This window comes from Macrotis lagotis, chromosome X, assembly GCF_037893015.1.
Source record: "Macrotis lagotis isolate mMagLag1 chromosome X, bilby.v1.9.chrom.fasta, whole genome shotgun sequence".
NCBI classification, from domain to species: domain Eukaryota; kingdom Metazoa; phylum Chordata; class Mammalia; order Peramelemorphia; family Peramelidae; genus Macrotis; species Macrotis lagotis.
Window position 1 is genome coordinate 668,921,218 of NC_133666.1, and position 20,579 is coordinate 668,941,796.

At 47.7% G+C, this 20,579-nt stretch overlaps 1 protein-coding gene across 1 annotated transcript in view; it reads right to left on the reverse strand.

Moving 5' to 3' along the window:
- HIP1R (huntingtin interacting protein 1 related) overlaps positions 1-20,579 on the reverse strand; it is a 74,836-nt gene that overhangs the window by 40,114 nt on the left and 14,143 nt on the right. The window contains exons 2-4 of the mRNA XM_074205492.1: positions 5,352-5,415; positions 4,263-4,405; positions 3,927-3,983 (exon numbers count right to left, since the gene is read on the reverse strand). Coding sequence (XP_074061593.1) covers positions 3,927-3,983; positions 4,263-4,405; positions 5,352-5,415 — 264 coding nt within the window. The remainder of the gene's footprint in view (positions 1-3,926; positions 3,984-4,262; positions 4,406-5,351; positions 5,416-20,579) is intronic.

Here is a 20,579-nt window from a genome sequence, read left to right on the forward strand (position 1 = left end):
GTGGCTTCCAGGGAAGGCCTTTGCTTAGCAACTTTGTCAAGGCTTCTGCTGAAAGCAGGGCTGAGGCCTGGGGGTAGAGGGGAGGAGGGGGATGGCTGAGACTTGTCTGGGGTTACACAGCTCTGATGTGGCAGAGGCAGGACCCAAATCCAGGACAGCCTGGTTTCAGGTTACTCTACCTACCAAGCCACACTGCCTATAGAAACACATACATTTAAAAAAGAAGTGAATTCATCAAGATCAGAATGAGTTAATCTGGGGCAGCCAGGTGGCACAGAGGAGAGAGCAGTGGCCCTATAGTCAGGAGGACCTGAGTTCAAATCCAGCCTCAGACACTTAATTACCCAGATGTGTGATCTTCAGCAAGTCACTTAACCCCATTGCCTTGAAAAACTAAAAAACAAAACAAAACAAACAAAACCTAAACTAACCCCCCCAAACCCCCCCCAGTAAAAACAAAAACAAACAAACAAAAAGAATGAGTTAATCTGGGAAGGAATGTGCTGGGCCATGACCTGCAGTAGATGGAAGAAAACATCATGTCTTATACAGCTAAACACTGGGAAACTGAGTCTGAGATGGCAGCCTAGAAGCACTGTCAATCAGAGCAAGGGACCACCGCCTCTCAGAGCAGATGCAGGGAGGGAGGATACTAGAGGCAGATGCAGGTCTGAAGAACAGAAAAGTTTCCTCATTATTAGAGGCAGGGGCTGCCCCAAGAGATCCCACTCTCACTGGAGGGGTCAAACAGAGGCTGAATGTTCTGGAGGGTAGGGAGGCATTAAAAAGGGAACTCTGGAGGCAGGGGCTGGAGAAGCCTCTGAGGGCCCCTTTCCCTTTGAGTTTTAGGGATACTGGGACCTTGGGCAAATCCCTTAACTTCTTTTTGCCTCAGTTTCCACATCAGTACCACAAGAGGATTGAATAAGATCAAGCCATTCTGCAAGTGCAGTCTGAGAAACCCTGGGGTCCCCAGGACCTTGAGACCCTGGAGGTCAAAACTATTTTCATCATAATATAAGGCATTATTTACCTATTAAAGTATTTTTTCTAATTATGCATCTGTGTAAAGGCAGATTTTCTAAGGCCCCTCCCAGCTCTGACATCCCCTGTTCTAAGGTCTCCCAAGTTATGACATCCTCTGTTCAGGGCCCCCCCCCCGCTTCAGCCCTGACATCCCTTTCTAAGATGCCGCCAGTTATAACATCCCCTATTCTGAAACTCCCCCCATTTCTGACCTCCCCTGTTCTGGACGCCCGCCACTCTCCCAGCCCCGATACTCCCTGTTCTAAGGCTCTTCCCTGTTTTAACATCCTCTGTTCTAGGATGCATTCCTCTCTCAATATCCACCCAGGCCCCTCCCCACCTCTGTGTTCTCAGCTCCTCCCCAGCTCTGGATCGTGAGATTCCTCCTCCTAGGAACAGTATCCCCGTCAGCCCGAGTTCTCCACTCCCCCCACTTAGCTGTCCATCACCAGTCTCACCCCAGAAACATGAGGGAGGAGAGTGTGCCTCTCGGGGGCAATGGGCCAGCTCTGTGTGGGATGCTGTGAGAATGCTGGTGGGCAGACCCATCCTGGCCAGCTGACAAGCAGACACAGGCCTCCGCGGGAGCCTCAAACCAGGGGCTGTGCTCCCCGCCTCCTCGGCTCTTGGGCGGTTACCCCAGCTTGGGCCTCCAGCAGTGGGGCTCTGTTCTTTTAAAAGGGGCACACCCTCTCCTAGGTCATCCCATTCCATCAGGCTCCGGCCTGACTCAGGGGACCTTCCCGTCTCACCACAACTCACTCCCCAGCTGTTCCTTCCTCCCTCCCCAGGATGAGCCAACACAACCCATCTCAAGAGAGGTACACGCCTCTGAAGATGGGAGCTAACTTTGAAGTTGTCTTCTCCAGCTCTCTCATTGCCTAGGAAGACCAAGGCCAAAGAGGGGTGATTCGAACTCAGGCCCTCTGATTGCATTTGCACTGTGTCTCTGAGATTAGGATAAAAGACCTGTTCTTCCTCCTGGGGCGTGGGAATGGGCCAAGGCTCTATTAACCCACTTTGTATCTGGGAGCTGATTTTCCAAACAAAGGAATCAGAAGTTATCTTTCAAGGAAAAAAAAAAACCAAACAAAGTGGCCCAAATCCTGCTCCCCCCCCCCCCCCCCCGCAAAACCCAAAAGGCAGGTGATTTCTACAGAAAACTGGTGGCCCAGTGCGCCTACTGATGGATGTGGCTGATGCTTTAAATCATTTGCTGAACTGCCTTGTTAGTGGGGCTGGACCATCAAAAGAGAGCATCAGCCCGGCAGATCTGAGTTCAAACCAGAACTCAGATGCTTCCTGGCTGTGTGACCCTGGGCAGGTCACTGAACCTCTGCCTGCCTCAGTTTCCTTATCTGTAAAATGTGGATAATACTTATCACCTACCTTCCCAGGGTTTAGGTGTAGATCAAATGAGACAATAATTGTTAAAGTGCTTAGTTAGAAAGTACTATATAAACGCTAGCTATTATTTCTTTTAAATTCTTTATTCCAAGAGATGGCTTGCTGGATAAGGGATGGGAAGGAATATATTCAGGAATGAAGTAAAAACAAATATATTAAATAGGAAAAGGAAATGTTTTTTGAATTATTGAATGAATAAAAACAAATGTGATAGGTTTTTCTTTTTTAAAATACATTTTTGTTCTGTTAAATACTTCCCAAGAACATGTACAAAAATTAACATTCTTTTTTTAAAAAATTACGAGTTCCAAATTCTCTCCTTCTCCCCCTTCTCCACCTTGAGAAGGCAAAGCAATGTGATATTGATTATATGTGTGAAGTCAAAGCAAATAGAATCTGGAAAAAGTTTCATAGGATGCATTTGTCATCATAATGACATAATAGACTGCACAAAGGACTTAGCTATGAAGTTAGGAAGACTTGGGTTCAAGCTCTACCTCAGACACTTACTAGCTGTGAGAACTTGGATCAGTCACTTAACTGCAGCTAGGTGGTGCGGTGGCTAAGAGTGCTGGGCCTTGTGTCAGGAAGACCTGAATTTAAATTCAACCTCAAACACTTACTAGCTGTGTGACCCTGGTTAAGTCACTTTTCTGCCTGCCTCAGTTTCTTCAACTGTAAAATGGGAGTAATAAGAGCACCTGCTTTTCAGAGTTGAAATGAGATATTTTTTAAAAGCATCACAATCCTAAAGATATTGCAAAAATAGAGCTATTATTATTATATTATTACAAACCAGTTACTACTAATTTTGAGGCTTCACTGGCTGTTCTGGGGAGGGAGGCTACTGAGTTAAGGACCTCCCTTGCTAGAATGTGAGCTCCTTGGCAGCACAGACTGCTCCACTTTTGTATTTGCATGACCTTTAAGACCCATTAAAAATCTAAAATGATGAATCATAATCCTGTACTGATGAAATCACAATGGTGGATTAAAAAATAAAACCAACCCCAACCACTAAGGTTTACAGAACGCAATATCTCTTATTTTACAGATGAAGAAACTCTTCTAGGTTCTGAGCCTTTCCCAGAGTCCCCCAGTTAGTATATGATAGAAGGAGGACTTGAACCCAGGTTTCCCGACTCCAGCCCAGCCCTCTCTGCCCTCTCCCCTCAGCCAGTGCTTGGTGGTTTGCCAGGTTTCATCTTGTCTGAACAATTCTACACCCTATGGACATTTTGAGGCTTATTAGCCCATTTCTCAGGTGAGGAAGACTGAGGCATAGGAATGACTTGTTCAGGGTTAGAGAGTGAGAAGGGTGTGAAGCAAGGGTAGAGAAGCCCAGGTCTTCCTGCCTGTAAGTCCAGGTTTCTATTCGTTATACAAAACTGCCAGTCTGTAGAGTTGAAAGTCAAACAGTAAGTGGGGGGAGAGGGCAGAAAGAGAAGTGGGGAAGGAGCAAATTGATCTAGCCTTGACCCCGGGTCACTCACCCACAGATCTCCGATCTCCCGAATGTTGCTCCGATACCTTTGGCAATCGTGGAGAACCTAGAATGGAGGGGAGAGAATTGACCACTGGAAGGAAAAAGAAGGGTTCAATTTAGGATCCTTCCCACCCAGGCTCTTGGGGTGACTGTCAGTCTCTATCCGAGAGGGCTGGCCCCAGGGGCCATTAGGGGCACTGCATCACTGCCCCAAGACCCTCAGACCCCATTCAAAGGCAGGGGCTCTCTTGAGCTCTCCCAGGATGGCAACTCCTCTAAGGACAGGGTCGGGGGCAGGAAGCCTGACTCCCACAGGGTTGAAGGAAGCTGACGCTCTACTCACATTGGGGTGTCCATCACGAAGGACTTTATGAAGTACATGGCAGAACTTCCAGCTCAAGATGGAACTGCTAGGAAGGGGCAAGCCGATGGCATAGGACCAAAAGGTGAAGGCCCCCTTCTCGTGGTGGGTGCCCAGAATGATGCCTGCTCAGGGGTCAAGGTCAATTTAGGTTGCTGCTGGGGGGAGGTGGGATGTAAGCTCTGGTTTGCAGGGATTTTCTATCAAAGGCTGCGAGCCCCTGTCTCCCCCACATCTCCTGCCCCATCTTTGTCCACAGGGAGGAAGGTAGTGAGACCACAGATTTGGAACTGGCAGGCACCAAAGGAGTCTCCAGTGACAAAGAAGACAAAGAAGAGGAAACTGAGGGCCAGGGAGCGAGGGTAGCCCACCCCACCAGTCCATACCTGAAGTCTTTCCTAATTCCTCACTGCTGGTATCCACCTGATACAACTTGTACTTAGGCCGTGTGGGTACCTTGGTGGGGAAGACCCAGGTTCAAATCCGGTCTCAGATACCTAGTAGCTGAATGACTTTGGGCAGGTCACTTAACTTCTTTGTGTTTATCAAGAGAATGTCTGGGTTTGCAAGGCTGGAGATGCCACCTCTGGGGAGAAGGATTCAGCATCAGAGGTCCTGAGTCTGAGGCCCAGTTCCACCGCTGAAGACAAAGGCTGGGGAGCAGAGTGTCGACTGCAAAGGCTTGGGTTCAAGTCTCTGAAATGTATACCTCTGTGACTCTGGGCAAGTCATTTAACATTCCTGGGCTGAACCCATTTCCTCTTCTGTAAAATGACCAGGGGGTGGGGGGGTGGGGGAAACGGGACACCAAGAGACCTTTCTAGGTTCCTGCTTCACAGTAGCCAAGCTGTCATGGACAAACGGAGAAAGCAATGCCTTCCTTGACCCCAAGGCTCCAGAAATAATGGCCTTCCTGGTGGGTCTGCTTCCATTACCAGCTCAGACCTCACTGGATGTGTGACCCTGGTCCAGTCACTTATCCCACACCCCACTCCCAAGTCCCAGATGAAGGGATCATGTCGCCTTCTCTCCTCCCCTCAGGCCCTGGAGCAGAGACTTCTGAAAGGATACGGCGTGCATGCTTCTCCTTCACCGGAGCTTCCTGAGTGTTGATGGCTTTGCTTATGCTGATCGCCTATGAAAGGGAGAACAGCGGAGGTCAGACACCCGTCCAGGCTGCCCTCCTCCAAGGTTTACAAAGCAGTTTATATGTTTCATCTTGTTTGAGCTTCAGAGACTCTAGTATTATTACCATTTAAAAAATGAAAAACCAAAACTAAACAGAACAGAGGCTGAGAGAGATTAAGGGTAAAGGTCCCTCAGGGAAGGGTCTGAGATGGGATTCAAACTCAAACCTCACTAATCCAAAAGCCAATGCTCATTCATGTGGCTGTGCCACCTGAGCTCCTCACACAAGGAATTATCCCTGGTTCTGAGAAAAGGGAAAAAAAATAAAATTCCTTCAACCAGCTAGACACATACCCCCAGCACACATACATGCATACATACACACAGACATAACATACCCAGCACACACCGACTATACACAGATATAACACACACACACACACACACACACACACACACACACACACACACACACACACACACACACGCCTCCGGAAAGAGGCCAGGAGATACTGGAAAAACCAGGAGCTATTGATGATCAAGAGGCAGCCTCCATTCTGCAGTCCACACATCCCACTCTCCCCTCCACACAAGGGTCCTCTTCTTCTCTGGCCTGCCCCCGGGGAGGGAGGGAGTCAGCTTTGTTGTTGTTTCTTTTCCAACAGATGGCTTGGTGTCACAGCCGGGTGATAACTGGTCTCCACCCCAGGGCAGTGCCACCTCCTCCCCAGCCTCTCCGAGCTCCCAGCTGGTGCTGCTTCCTCTTCATCACCCGTACAACCTCTCGCTTGGATGGCTAGGAACCTCTCAGGAAACCAAGCCCCCAACAAACCCCCCAGGTCTCACCCCCACAAGAGAAGACAACAGATAGGCTTCCCCACGGAGTTTAGGAAAGCTTCACTGAGCTAAGGCCTCCGAGGACAGAGGGAAATCCCAGACGGCACAATCATGGCAAAGAACCGAAGACTGGGAAGCCAGCTCAGATCTTTCTCTTTTGGGCCTGATGGTGATTGTACCTGACACAGGGGACTCCCAGTGTTGAAACTCCTCACTGATGTAGAAGGGCAATTTGTGGAGGAGAGGGGACTTAGCCCGGGGTCCCATGACCAGGCTGTGGTTCAGTCTGATTCCAAGTGATTCTGCAATCTCATAGTTTCTCTCCCAGCTAAGTTTTGGGGTTGGCAAAAGTCTTTTCCACCAAGAAGATTGTAGGATTTTGAGTTGGAAGGGAACTAAGAATGAATTAGGGCCAGCCAAGTAGTGCCATAGTGAACAGAGCACCAGGCCTGGCGCCAGGAAGGCTCATTTTCCTGAGTTCAAATCCATCCTCAGACACTCATTAGTTGTGTAACCCTGGCCAAGTCACTTCATTCCATTTGCCTCAGTTTCCTCCTCTATAAAATGACATGGCAAACCACTCCATATCTTTGCTGAGGAAAACCCAAATTGGGTCTTAGATAGTTGGACAGTCTCAAAAAAAGAATGAACAACAATACTAACTCCCTCAAAAGAGTGGGAACCAGGAGTGTTTACTTTCTGTCTTTCTAAATGCTTGGTGATCGGCTGCTTGATCTCATGCTACTCCTCAGATAACAGCTGTTTGACGATAACTAAATCATTTCCCTTTCTAAGCCTCAGTTTCCTAATCTGTAAAACACAGGACCATATGGCCTCTGGGATGCCACCCCATTCTAGAGGTACAATTCTTTGACTCTCCAAGCAGGGACTGAGCCCCAGCTCAGTGCAAGCATTTAATAAAACCTTAATGAATTGAAATCAATTTGAGACTTGTTGTAGTTAAAAAATTCATCACCTGTGAAGAGAAGTTTTATCATGAGGCAGTTATATAGAACTGGACCTGGAGTCAAGAAGACCTGAGTTCAAATCTAGTCTCAGACACTTAGGAATTATGAGACCCTAGTAACCTCTGTCTGACTCTGTTTCCCCAATTGCAAAATGGAGATTATAACAGTACAGGGGGAAATCAAATGAGGTAATATTAAATAAAGACGAGTGACTGGCACATAGTGGGCATTATGGAAATGCTTATTCCCTTCTCTGTCCCACATTCTCCCCTCCCTCCACTGCATCTCTTAGATCCTTTCAAATTGGCAAGGCTCCTGTGCCAGGCCCTCTTCTTTTCTCCCTTGGTATTCCCTTACTTGGTGACCTCATGAACTCCCATAGATTCAATTATCAGCTAGAAGCTGATGGTTTCAAAGCTATTTATCCAATCTTAACCTTCCTCCTTCACTCCTCCCCTGCCTCCAAACTTTCCCACCATGGTCTGAAGTCATCTGCAGTCCATCTCCTCTTAGATTGGTGAGTTTCTCCTGGAGCTGCCATTTTGAAAAAAAATTTGTGAGCCAGCCACACTCACTGATTTTATTCCCAGGGCCATTAATAAATGTCCGTTGGCTTGGCCAGAGCTCCAGACTCCACTGCCTCTATGTTGTCTCAATGTGCATGTCCCCAAAGCATTTCACATTCAATCAGGCCAGAACAGAACCCATTTTCTCTCCCATTCTTCCCTCCTTCCATGAAGGACATGCCCATCCTCCTGGTTACCCAGTCTCCTCAATGACTTCTCTCTCCTTCCTAATCTCCCCCAGAATAGAGTAGGTATTTACCTGCTTTCTGGAGTGAAAGAGTTTACAGAAGCATTCAATCCCAGATAATTTAACTCAATTAGTCATTTAATCAATAAATAAAACTGTCTAGGGGATACAAAAAGAGGCAAAAGATGGTCCTTGCTCTTAAAGAGTTTGGCAGTCTAATGGGAGAGGCAGCAAGTAAAAATGTGCAAATAGGCTAGTCAGGATAACCAGGAAATTTTATATACACACACACACACACACACACACACACAAACATATATATGTGTGTATATATATATATATATATATATATATATATATATATATATATACACACACACATACACATATGGTAAGCTTTTAGCTGAAGCCTGGAGGAGATGAGGAGGGAGAACATTCCAGACATAGGGGGACAACTGACAATCCCAGAGCTGAGAGCTGGAGTGTTTGGTTCACGAATAAATGTTTATTGACTTTCAGCACCATGTGGTGGCTAGAGAACTGAATCTGGTGTCCAGAAGATCTGGGTTCAAATTCCACTTCAGACTCAGTGTGACCACAGATAGATCGCTTTCTCAGGCCTCAGTTTCCCTTCTTCCTTTCCCCCAATGAGGGGGTTACTCTTGAAAAAAATCTCTCAGAGTCCTCCTTCCCTCTAAAGAGGAAATCATCTGAGAGCTGAGAGGGACCCCCAAGGCCATCTAATGGAATGCTTCAGGACCACAGAAGCAGAGAAGGCCACCCATTTTACAGATGAAAACACTGAGCCCCAAGAGGTGATGGGACTTGTCCCTCACCTATGAGTGTGCAAGGTTTAGGAAGGTCCCCAGAGTAAACTAAGGCAGCTGAGTGTGCTCTGTATCACCAGGTTCCAGCATCAAACACCTCCCCAGAGACATCGCTCATGGCTCTCATGACCTAGAAATACTGAAAACATAGTTCGAATGGACAGCCTTCACTTAACACGACTGATTTAGAATGATGGGGCAACACCTGTAGTGAAGGGGGAGGAGGGAGGGATGTACAGAGAAAGAGGAGTTTGGTTTCTGTTTCTATCATGGTCCCAAAGGTCAATGGGTTGTACATCCAGCCAGGAAAGAAGCCCAAGTCCTTGGCCCTGCCCCAATCCCATCCTTTAGCAATGGCAGAAAGGTTGAGGAAAGGGTACAGTTGAAAGGGGTGGTTATGGGGAGATCATCCTCAGAGCCAATTAACAAGTTGGTCCTTGTGTAGTAAAAAAAAAAAGACATCTATTCATCTTACTTTTATATACAAGAGTATGGCTGAATTTTCTAGAAAATGGAATGGCCTGGTAGTCTCGATCTAACCCAAGCTATAAGTCAACCCAGTGGTTGATGGATGATGGACACAAGAATCTTCCCATCACGGGCTCATGTTACCACATGAAACCACACATCCTCCATAACCCATCAGCTGCCAAATCTGGTCCAATTTATTGCCTCAACATCTCTCTGCTTGCACAGATGCCTCCACCAGCCCCCCCCCCACCTTAACTTGGACCATTTCAAAAGCCTCCTTCATCACTCCCCCTGCCCCCACTCTCCATACACTGCTGAACCGGTTTCCTGAAGTTCTGATCATGTCTGTTACTTCCATGCTCAATAGACTCCCAATTCCTCCCTATTGCCTCTGTCTTCTGTTTGGCACCATGACCAGGACTAGGGCTATTTCCCCCTATTTTGGGGGGGGGGCCCTTAGGCCTCCCTACATATGACAGTGTGGTACAGTTTTAAGACTGCTCAACTTAAAGTCAATAGAGACTTGAGGACACTGAACCTCAGGGAAGGCTAGCTTTTCCCTGATTCATCTCAAAATATCAGAGCACTTTGGTCTTTTCAATCCTGAATACTGAGCGGGGGAGGTGTTCAATTTAATTAGAGGACTGAATGGGACTGAAAGGATCTGAACCTTCTCAAACTGCTCAAGCATCTTTATCCCAAGGGAAGCCAAAGTGGAACCCACTTCTGGCACTGACTAACTAGGTGACAAAGGGCAAGGAAGTCACTGCACCTTCCATGAGCCTGTTTCCTTTCATGTAAAATGGGCATCCTGATACCTATGGTTCCTGTGAAAATCAAATGATATGATATATGTAACAGCAGCTAATTTTGTGAGAAGAGTAGTGCCTTGGGAGGGGTCCAAGACTCTCCCTGCTTTCAGAACCAACCCAGAGACTGACATGGAGGACGCAGAACCACAGAGGGAAGAGGGAGGGAGAGGAATCCTTTTACAGAAAGGGAAAATGAGGTCTCCAGAGGTTAAACCCTTTGCTCTCATTCACCCAGATGTCGAGTGTCAGTGCCAGGATTAGCTGGTCCTTTGACCTCCAATCCAGGACTCTTCCCACGCCATTCTACTGTCTCCCCAGGCCACATGGCCAAGGCTTCAGCTGACCACAGCCCGGCCTGCTGCGGCCAGGCCTCCCAACACCAGCTCCCAGGCACTCTGCCCTCCTTTCACACAGGCACCCATTGTGCCCCTGAGTCATTGAGATTCTGAGGTCTAAGGCTATAACTCGGCTGTATGAATTACTGGAAGCCTTGCTCTTCTCTTCTTCCAGGGCACCACTGGGTTCTGAACCTCACGGGAGGCTAGCTTTTCCCTGATCCATCTCAAAATATCAGTAGTCTTTTCAGTCCTGAATATTGAAATGGGAGCTCGTACATCCTCCTATCTAAACCAACTCTGCTAACAGAGACAGTTACACCTCACTTCACCAACATGGCAGGATAACTGAGCTTGGATGACCTTCATCCTGACTTCTCAGACTCAAAACCTAGACATCTCTTAAGGGGAGGACTGAATTTCAATGGGACCCAAAGGATCTGGGCCTCTTTGGAGATTTCTCTAGCTTTTGGGGGTGGGGGTGGGGGTTGAGGAGTTAAGTGACTTGCTAAGTATTACCTGTCGGAGGCCGAATTTGAACTACACTCCTCCTGACTCTGGGGCCACTGCTCTATCCACTGCTCCACCTAGCTGCCCTTCTTCAGAGATTTCTCAAGGTGCTTAAGCAACCTCACTCCAAGGGAACCCTGAGCACTTTGGAACATGGTCCTTCTCAAAAGGAGCCCTTATCTCTGTCATTCAACCGGCTTGGCTCCATTGTTCTTCCCTGGAACCAGGAATACATGGAACTTCCCTCAGCTCCCTTACAAGCACTTGGGCTGACAAAGCATCAAACACAAAATAGGTTTTATTGAACACAATGCTAGCTAGACAGAGAGGATTCATCAGCACGTATTCATTTTATTTCTATTTGGAAAATAGTCTCTGTCTACACACACACACACACACACACACACACACACACACACACACACACACAAGTGTGGAAGCTAATTTAGGCTGGATGTCAGAAAACAACTTCCTCCTGATCAGACCACTGGAAGTGGGTGGGCTGCCTCTGGTGGGGACAGCTCCCCTTCCCTGAATGAGGACTGCTTAGAAAGGGAACTCTTGTGCCTGTGGGATGGATTCTGTTTCTGATACAACTACCCTCACCCTTTTTGATGAGCCTCTGCCTCCCACCAGAGACCTGATCCAGTTCTCCCTATTGGATTCCTCCGTGCTCTCTATTGCCACCATGTTGGGGATGGGGCTCCTCTCCAGCCCTCCATCCCATCTCCTTCTATGGTCCCTTCCCTTCCTTCACTGCCCAGCTGGGGTCTGCCCTGTCCTGGAAGCCTTCTCTGACTTCCACCAAGGTCAAAACTCTCTCCCTTCTTCCAAGTGGGCCTGGACCTCTCTGGTGCAGGCAGCCACTTTCCCAATCAGGGTGACTATGTTTTTCTCCAATTAGCTCAAAGATCCCTGAGGGCAGCACTGATCCATATCTAGAACAGGATACCAGACGGCACTTAGGTCTCTTTTGTTGAATGAAATGATTCCTAAGAGTAATTCTTCAATAGACCACCCAGACTGGACTCACCAGGCCCATGGGGAGGGCTGAACCTAGACAGAATATGTGAGAATAGAGATTTAGAAGGGATTTCAGCTTGTGTGACCTGAGGCCATCCAACCTTGGCTTGAAGACCTCCAGAGAGAGGAAGTTCATTCCTTGCCAAGCTGGGACAATTCTCCTTATAATCTGACATTAAATTGAAATTTGTCTTGGGGACCCATGCAAACAGAACATGTTTGAGGGTTCCTTACTTCCTGTGGAAGCCCACCAAATACAAGAGAAGAGTCATCATCATGCTTTTCTTGAGGCTCCTCTAAAAGGAGGAGCTACCAGCTACCCAGTAGATAAAACACTGAGCCTGGAATTCAAATCTGACCTAGGAGATGAGCTGGTTGACCCTAGACAAGTCACCACCTCTGTCTGCCTCAATTTCCTCATTTGTAAAATGAGGATAACAATAGCCACACATGCAGGGTTGTAAGGATCAAATGAAATAGTAATTGTAGTGCTTTAGAACAATACCCAGTATAGATTGAGTGCTATACCATTGAGTATTATTATTATTATTATTATCATCCTTTCTCAAGGGTCCTCACCAGCTGAGCTGACCTCTGGATGCTCTAAAATGTGCTGGTCTGACCAGGAGACAATATTCCCCAGTGTTCTGACCAGGGCAAAGGACCCCGTAACTTCTTGGTCCTGGATACCATGACTCCTTTAATCAGCATCAGCTTTTCTCCACTGCTATGTCACACCAATGACTCACAGTGCCACCAATAACCATCTCTCCTGTTTAAAGGTCTCCTTCTCAACCTCCCTTAGCAGTTTGCCCCAGGGGTCAAGAATCTTCCTAGCTGAACCAACTCTGCTGACTGTGACAGTAACTCCTCACTTCACCAATATGTCAGGGCAACTGAGCTAGGATGACCCCCTCCCCCCCCACCGAATCCTTGGACTCCAGACCTAGAAGAATTAGCTCCTTAATGACAGAAATGGGAGGGGAGATTCCAAGGTTTATAGCTAGAAGAGACCTTGGAGGCCATTTACTAATCCAACTTTCTCACTTTACATTAGAGGAAACTGAGATCCATTTAAGAATGAAAGTGACAGAGGTAGAAAGCATCCAAGGCAAGATCTGAACCCAGGTCTTCTAACTCCAAGGTCATTGCTTTTTCCACTGCACTATAATGTCAGTGAACTATAGCCACAAGAACCCTGGGCTTGGAAGTCAAGAAGACCTGGATGGAATTTGAGCCCCATCAATAAGCATTTATTAGCTGCCTACTATATAACAAACACTGTGCTAATTTCTGGGGATACAAAGAAAGATAAAAAGATAATCCCTAGCCCCAAGGAGCTCCCACCTGCTTTATTCTTATCTGAATAAAGGAAATAATAAAACTCACAATACCCACCTCCAGAACAATTATGAGGATGATAAAATTCAAACTAATATAATTATGAGGAAACAGTCAGTAGCTGAAGGGGCCTTGGGTCAGGAGCTAGGTTTGAATCCTGACAGTGGCTTACTAGACTGGCCAAGACTATAAAACATTCTGGACCTGGGTTTTCTCGCCTCTAAAAAAGGGGTTAGGAGTGTCAGACCAAGTCCCCTCCAGCTCCAAAGCCCAGGACCTCCTAGCTCTGTGGTTCATTTGTCCTCATCATAACCTCATGAACAAAATGGAGGATCTTGACTAGACGGTCTCTATGGTCTCTTCTAATCTTCAAGTTGAGGATCCTACACAGGGATCTCAGCTCAGAAGGTTGACCTGGAAGGAAGAAACAGTCATGTTCTGGGTTCGAGGTAGTGTACTAACCACCTGGCTGCTGGCCCAGGACATCCCAGCCAATGGTGAGGGTTGTTTTAACTGAGTTCTCCAGCTTTAGACAGTTGCTTTCTCAGGCATTCTCAAAAATTAGCTCATCCCTAGCTAATAAGAAGCAACTGGTAGCTTCCCCCACATCCCAGGTCACTTAAAGAGCAGGATTTCTTTAGAGAAAAATCTGGTGGGGTCAGGTGGAGAAAGTTAACGTGGGGTGGGAAAGTAGGAGCAAAGAGAGGAAAAGGAAGGTTTGGGTGGCTACCTAAGAAAGGAAGACGGAGGAGGGTGTTCTAGCTGAGAACCTAAGGAACCCCTTCCCATCTTTGCATGCTTCTCTAGGGCCATCCCTCTACTGTGGAATCAGCCCCTCACCAGCAGGCTGAGAACAGGACTCAATTCAGCCCAGTGTCTCGTGAAGAGTGTGATGTGTGTGTGTATGTGTGCGTGTGCGCGTGAAGAGACAGGCTGGACGCCTTCCCTGCTCTGCCACCCCCCTGGCAAACACAGCCCCGTTGTCTGCTGGGCAGGCAGATGTCTTGGGCTGAGGAGGGCGGCTCCGAGGGAATGAGGGTTCCAGCTTCCCCAGGCACAGGAAACCACACACAAGGAGGCCCAGTCCTCGGGCATAGTGGGGGCTTGTTACATTGCACAGGGCCCTGCTATTGGAAACAGGCTGGGCCAGCCAAACCTCGTCCCAGGAGAAGACAGGGCTGGGCCACTTCAGGGAAACTGGGAGTGAAAGGACACAGGCCCTGCCCTGCTGTCCCGTCCCCTCCCCATCAGCTCATGCCATCCACTTGGAGAGATCAGACTCTGGAGGCTGTGAGGAGGGGTTCTGAACCACTTTACCTCTCTGGCTTTCAGCACAGGGTGGGGGCCTCTTCAATAAGAACCTCTGAGGCCCCTTCCTGGCTCTTAATCTGTGGTCCTGTGATTTTTCACTGGGTGACCTTGGACAAGTCACTCTTTCCAAGCTCTCAAGTTTTGTTATCTATAAAATGAGTGGAACTCCAATCAATAATCCCATTCTAATGTGTATTTGGTTCCTCCCTTACCCCGTGGGAGCAGAGGGTAGAAGAGGATCTAGAACCAATCTGAGCATTATTTATGAAGCATCTGTCTTTCCTAGATTTTCAGGGCTCAGCTGGCACCTCTTGACCACTACAAGTGGTCACACAAGGACGGAGTCCCAGTTCTAGAGCAGGAGGGGCTTTCAGGAGCAACATTTTATGGAGGCAGTTATGTGGTCTGCCCCTCTAACTGGGGGACGTTAGGTGGCAACATCACACAGAGGGCCTGGAGTCAGGAAGACTCATCTGTCTCAGACACTTCCTGTTCACAATGATTTATAGCCTTGGCCAATCTAGAAACTGTGTGCCTCAGTTTTCTCATCTGTCAAATCAGCTGGAGAAGGAAATGGCAAACCCCTCCAGGATCTTTACCAAGAAACTCCAAATGGGATCATGAAAGGTTGAACACAACTGAAACAACCAAACAACAAACCTGACTATAAATCCTCTGCATAGACTGTAAGCTTGTTGAGGGCAGAAACATTAGGGTAGTTGTTTTGTTTTTTCATTTATATCTTCAAGGGCCAGCATTTCCTTCAGCTCTCTCTGGTTTTCCAGCCTGAAGAGGATGCACCTCTCAGGTCTACTCACCATTGGGGAAATTTCCAAACTATAACCTCCACTATTAGATGCTGTCTCTGTCTGCTTGAGGCAAGGGACTGTATTTACTATTATGTCCTTTTTCATTCATTCATTAATCCATATATTTATTTATGCATACCCCCATTCATCTACTCACTAGCATAACCTCCTACATGAAGGCATTATGCATAATGAATGTCTCCCCATGTTGCAGGTGGGAAAACTGAGGCCGGAAGAAGAGACTCACTGAAACACAGGAGCCAAAACCAGAGGGTTTTGGGTTTCCTCTGCTGTGCTAGCCCACAGGCAAACTTCCTTCCTCAATACCACAGAGGCACCTCAGAGCAATGGGCGAGATGACTCGGCTTTGGGGCAGCTCTAACCTTGCAGCCACCATCTGGGTCAAGCAAAAAGAGCCGGCTCTTAGAGCAGAATTTCCAAGGCTCCAGCCACATTTCTGCCCTAAAGAAACACAGGAGATATGTCCTGCCCACTGGTCACTGAGGAAAGAGATGACACCTCTGTCCAGTCAGGCAGAGGCCTGGGTTGCTTCCTCAGGGACCAAGAGATCCTTAAGATTCAGATCTGGCTTTGAGTCCAGTCCTCTCATTTTAGAAAGGAAGAAATTAAGAGAAGTGTGCAGCCACACTGCCAGTCAACATCTGGGGTAAAATTTGAACTCAAGTCTTTCTAAGTCCAAGTCCAGTATTAAATCCACTTCAACATCTAGCCTGCAGAGTGTTAAGAATCCAGAGCTGTAGGACTGTGTCGGGTGTGTCCCAGTATGGGGGGCGGAAGAAGGCAACAAGAGGGGGTGGGAAGGAACCCAGGACCAAGGGCAGCAGGGAGAGGGGCAAGGAGGCCCCCTAAGGCACACAAACATCCTCCTCTGGCCCACAACAGGAACCCAGGTTCCCAAGGGTCCCCAGGTCTCACAATACAACACAGGAAGCAAAGCCCAGCTGCAGAATATACTTGAACCCACAGAGAAGTCTCAAGCCTTGGTCCAGAATCCACTCCCAGGCTCAGCTTCAACCTATCACAAGAAGCACTGAAATGAGGGGCATCAAGACTCTGTCTCTTCTGATCCTCTGGATGCTCCCGAGATGACCCCACCATTGGGGTCCCATTTTATCAGATGAGGAAAAGGATGCTCAGGATGTGGTCAAAAGGGGAGACTGGGATATGGACCCTGAGCATGAGATCACAGAGAGAGCTGGAAGATACCTCAGAGAAGAGGATCACAGATGAAGAAATCAAGGCCCAGGGAAGGGGAGCATGTTCTTACAGTTACCCAGGTGGGATAGCCCCCAGACTAAGGCAAAGGGCCCCATCCATCACACCTGGGTCAATCCTGCCTGTGGTCTGTCTGTCTGTCCTTGGGGGTTTGGCAGCAGTAACATTTCATAAAATCTTCTAATTCACAAAAGCAATCAATATAGCCTTCCCAAAGTCTGGGTCTGCTCAAAAGACCTGTGGCTCCCTATTGTCTCTGGGATCAAATGATGATAATAGTTGTTGAGTTGTTTCAGTTGTGGCGGACTTTCCACTATCCTCTTTGGGGTTTTCTGGGGTCTTCCTCCAGCTCATGCTTCCCTGGCAGAGACAACATCTGAACCCAGGTCTTCCTGACTCCAACTCTAGTGGGGCAGTCAAGGCTCTTCACATTCTGGCTGTTTCCAGTCTTCAGGCCATAAGACTCCGGTCCATGGGCTTTATGTCCAGGCACAGTGGGACTTCTGATTGGTTCATGATGGCAGGGACTCTTTTCCTCCTTAATTCCCCTTCGAGGCTTGGTTCAGGGGCCCCTTCCTCTGTCACCTCCTCAACTGAAAGGAACCCTGTCTCCTCACCCCCGCTGGCCCCAGACACAGTCCACTCCACTCTCACCATCTTCTTTTTGTCCCTCCCGCCCCCTGCCCTCCCTCCACTCCTTCTTGACCTGGGAAATATAATCAATGACTCTGGGAGCTTTAATTAGAAAGAGCAGGTCAATCAACCACCCCCACCCCCACCCATGTGACTCCATTCATCATCCCTGAAACGTTCCCACTTTCTGGCCACACTTCCCCCCATGAGCTGCCCCCCAACTTCAAACATAATCTCCTAGAGGGCAGGACTTGTTTTCGTATTTTCATCTCCAGTCTCTGGCACGTAGTAGGTACCGGAATATTTTACTCATTCATTCATTTGATATTTTTTTTACACAACTCTATCCCTCGCCCAAATCCAGGTTCTAAACCCTTGCTCAGGTTTGGGTGGAGTAAATGGCTGCTGAGACGCCCTTCAGACTTGGGATTCTGAGAAGCATAGACTATCTCTGCCCACAGCAGTTCAAAACCTTTGAGATACACCTGCCAAAGCTTCTAGGAACAAACCCATCTTTGTTTTTTATCCAAATAAATTGAGGGGAAAAAACCCTAAGGAGCCAGCAGAAGCCCTGGTGCCCAAGGATTGGAATGGAGGTGGTAACTCAGCACCCCCAGGTCTACCCAGGAGTCCCCACCCTCCCCTTGCCTGCTGATTGGCTCCAAGGAGGCTCCCAGGTGCCAAGAGAACCGGTTCCTGGAATGATAACCGACTATGTAAAATGAACCAGATGGCATTTTAAGGCCCGCTGTTGCCCTAGAAGGAAAAAAGCAGCCTCAGGTCATTTGGCCAAGCTCCTGGCCGGGACATGCTGCAGAGACGGGCCTGCCCTGGACACAGGACTGGGGTGGGGGGCATTTTCAAAGCCCTTTTTCAGACTTAGCAGGCCCTGAGCTAGAAGCCAGGGATACAGAGGCAAAAGACAAGTGTCTGCCCTCAAGAAGCTTCCAATCTAACAGCTGAGACAACATGCCAGCAAGTATCTACAAAGCAAGTCACCTACAGATTAAGATCAAAGGATTTACAGTTAGAAAGGGTCCGAAACACCTTGGAGAGTCAGGAACCCTGCCACAGACAGCTGCAGGACCTTAGTTTCCTCAACTGTAAAATGGGGCTCCCTTGCAGGGATGTCATGAGGGATCAGGGAAGTAATGTGCAGACTCCTTTACAAGCTTTAATGTGTTGTTGTTGTTATCATTATTATCATCATCTGGTCCAATCTCCATCTCATAGAGGTGAACAGAGTACAAGATAGGATGTGACTTACTCAAAGTCACCCTGAAGCAGAGTGTGATTGGGCAGCTAGGAGGGCTGGTTCTGGCATCAGGAAGATCTGAATTCAAAATCCACTCAGTTACTAGCGGGGTGACCTGGGTAAGTCACAACTTGTTGGTCTCAGTTTCCTCATCTGTAAAATGGGGATAGTACTATCCACTACCTCAGAGGATTATTGTGAGGGTAAAATCAGATAATATATTAAAAGTGTTATGTAGATATCTGCTATTATTTATTATTATCATTATTATTATTGGTAGAATGTGGGTCCTAGGTCCAAATTCATCCCTTTAGCCTACAAGTCACCCCCCATTTCAACCCTGAGTCATAGACACTTGTCACCATATCTCCTCCCTTGGCCTCAGTTTCCCCATCTGTACATGTCCAGAATGCTCTCCTAATTCCCCCTGGCTGTTAGAATCCTTAGCCCAGCTTGTGGTACATCTTATTCTGGCATCTCCTACATGAAAGGCCCCTTTTGATCCCCTTGGGTCTCTCTGTCCCAACCCATTACTGCCTAGGTTTTGTATCTGCACAGGGGAGTGTCAGCTCCTACAGGGAAGGAACCCCAACCTCACTGTAGTCACTCCTCCCACCTCGGTGGGTCCTGATCAACCTCCTATCTGGGCCATGCTGCAGAACCAAAGTGGGGAGGCCATGGGCATCCCAGCAGGTACTTGTTGATACTGAGCAGGCCATTCCCTGAATGAAGGAACCCTCTCACTCTGCCCCAACTGGTTCTCTGCCCTTTGCACAGGCTCCACTGGACTGGCAGATCTGGCAACAAGCAGGCCCCAGGTTGGGGGATGGATGGCAAGACACCAATCCCTGACTTGGGGAACAATCACTGCTGGGCAATGAAAGCAAAGGAGGGAGGGGGATTCCTCTGGGAAGGGGCCAGAAGTGGGGGGAGCAATTTGCCTTCTAGTCCCAAGGGACACAAGAGGCCACCATGCCCTTTCCCAACAGTGTGAAGATGGCTGGGTATGGAATCCTAGGAGCTGAACCCCAATCTGGTCTCTGTTCAGTATCATGTGACTGTGGGCAAGACATGAAACCGCCCCGTGCCTCAGTTTCCTCATCGGTAAAATGGAGGGTTGGATTACATGGCCTCAAAGGACCCTTCCAGTCCTAAATGTGTGTCCTATAAGCACACAGACATACACACACACACACACCAGCCCCCTTCTGCAGACTCTCCGACTGGGCCTTCTTTGAACACAGAGTTCCTCTACCAAATCTTGGATATCAGGGTTGGGTTTGTTTTTTCCTGCTTCATCTTCATTATCATCAAATGCAAGGATTTCTAATAGTGGTTTGGGACCAGGTCACTGACACAAGCTATAGACAGTTGGTCCTTCGGGAGCCCAGACGTGGGCCACATGACACAAAGAATCCACAGAAACTGCAGAGCATGATGAAGGCTGTAAAAATTTAGCACCTACTGAATACTCACCCAGATACCATAGTGGCCAGAATAATGAGAGAACACATTTATGAAGAGCTTGGGTGGGCGGGTAATGCACTGGGGAAGTCAGGAAAACCTGGGTTCGAGTCACACCTCAATTTCCTCATTTGTAAAGAAGATAATTAGAGCACCTCCTTCCCAGGCTTGTTGTAATAATCAAATGATATAATATATGTAAAATGTCTTGCAAAGCTTGTACTGCTATTATTCTTTTATTATTAACAATCACAATTGGTTTATATTTTATGTGGAGAAAGCTATACAAATGAGCTATTATTGTGATTGTTAATAATAAAAGAATAACAGCAGGACAGTGATTTGCCTCAGAATCATTTCTAACTGGAATAACCAAAATGTAAAATAATGAGTCATTTCAGTTGTTTCTGACTCTTCACGACCTCATTTGGGGTTTTCTTGGCAAAGATCTTGGAGTGATGTGCCATCCTCTTCTCTGGCTCACTTTACAGAAAAGGAAACTGAGGCAAATAGGGTGAAGTAACTAGCCAGGGTCACATAGCTAGGAATTGTCCAAGGTCAAATTTGAATTCAGGTCCTATTATCT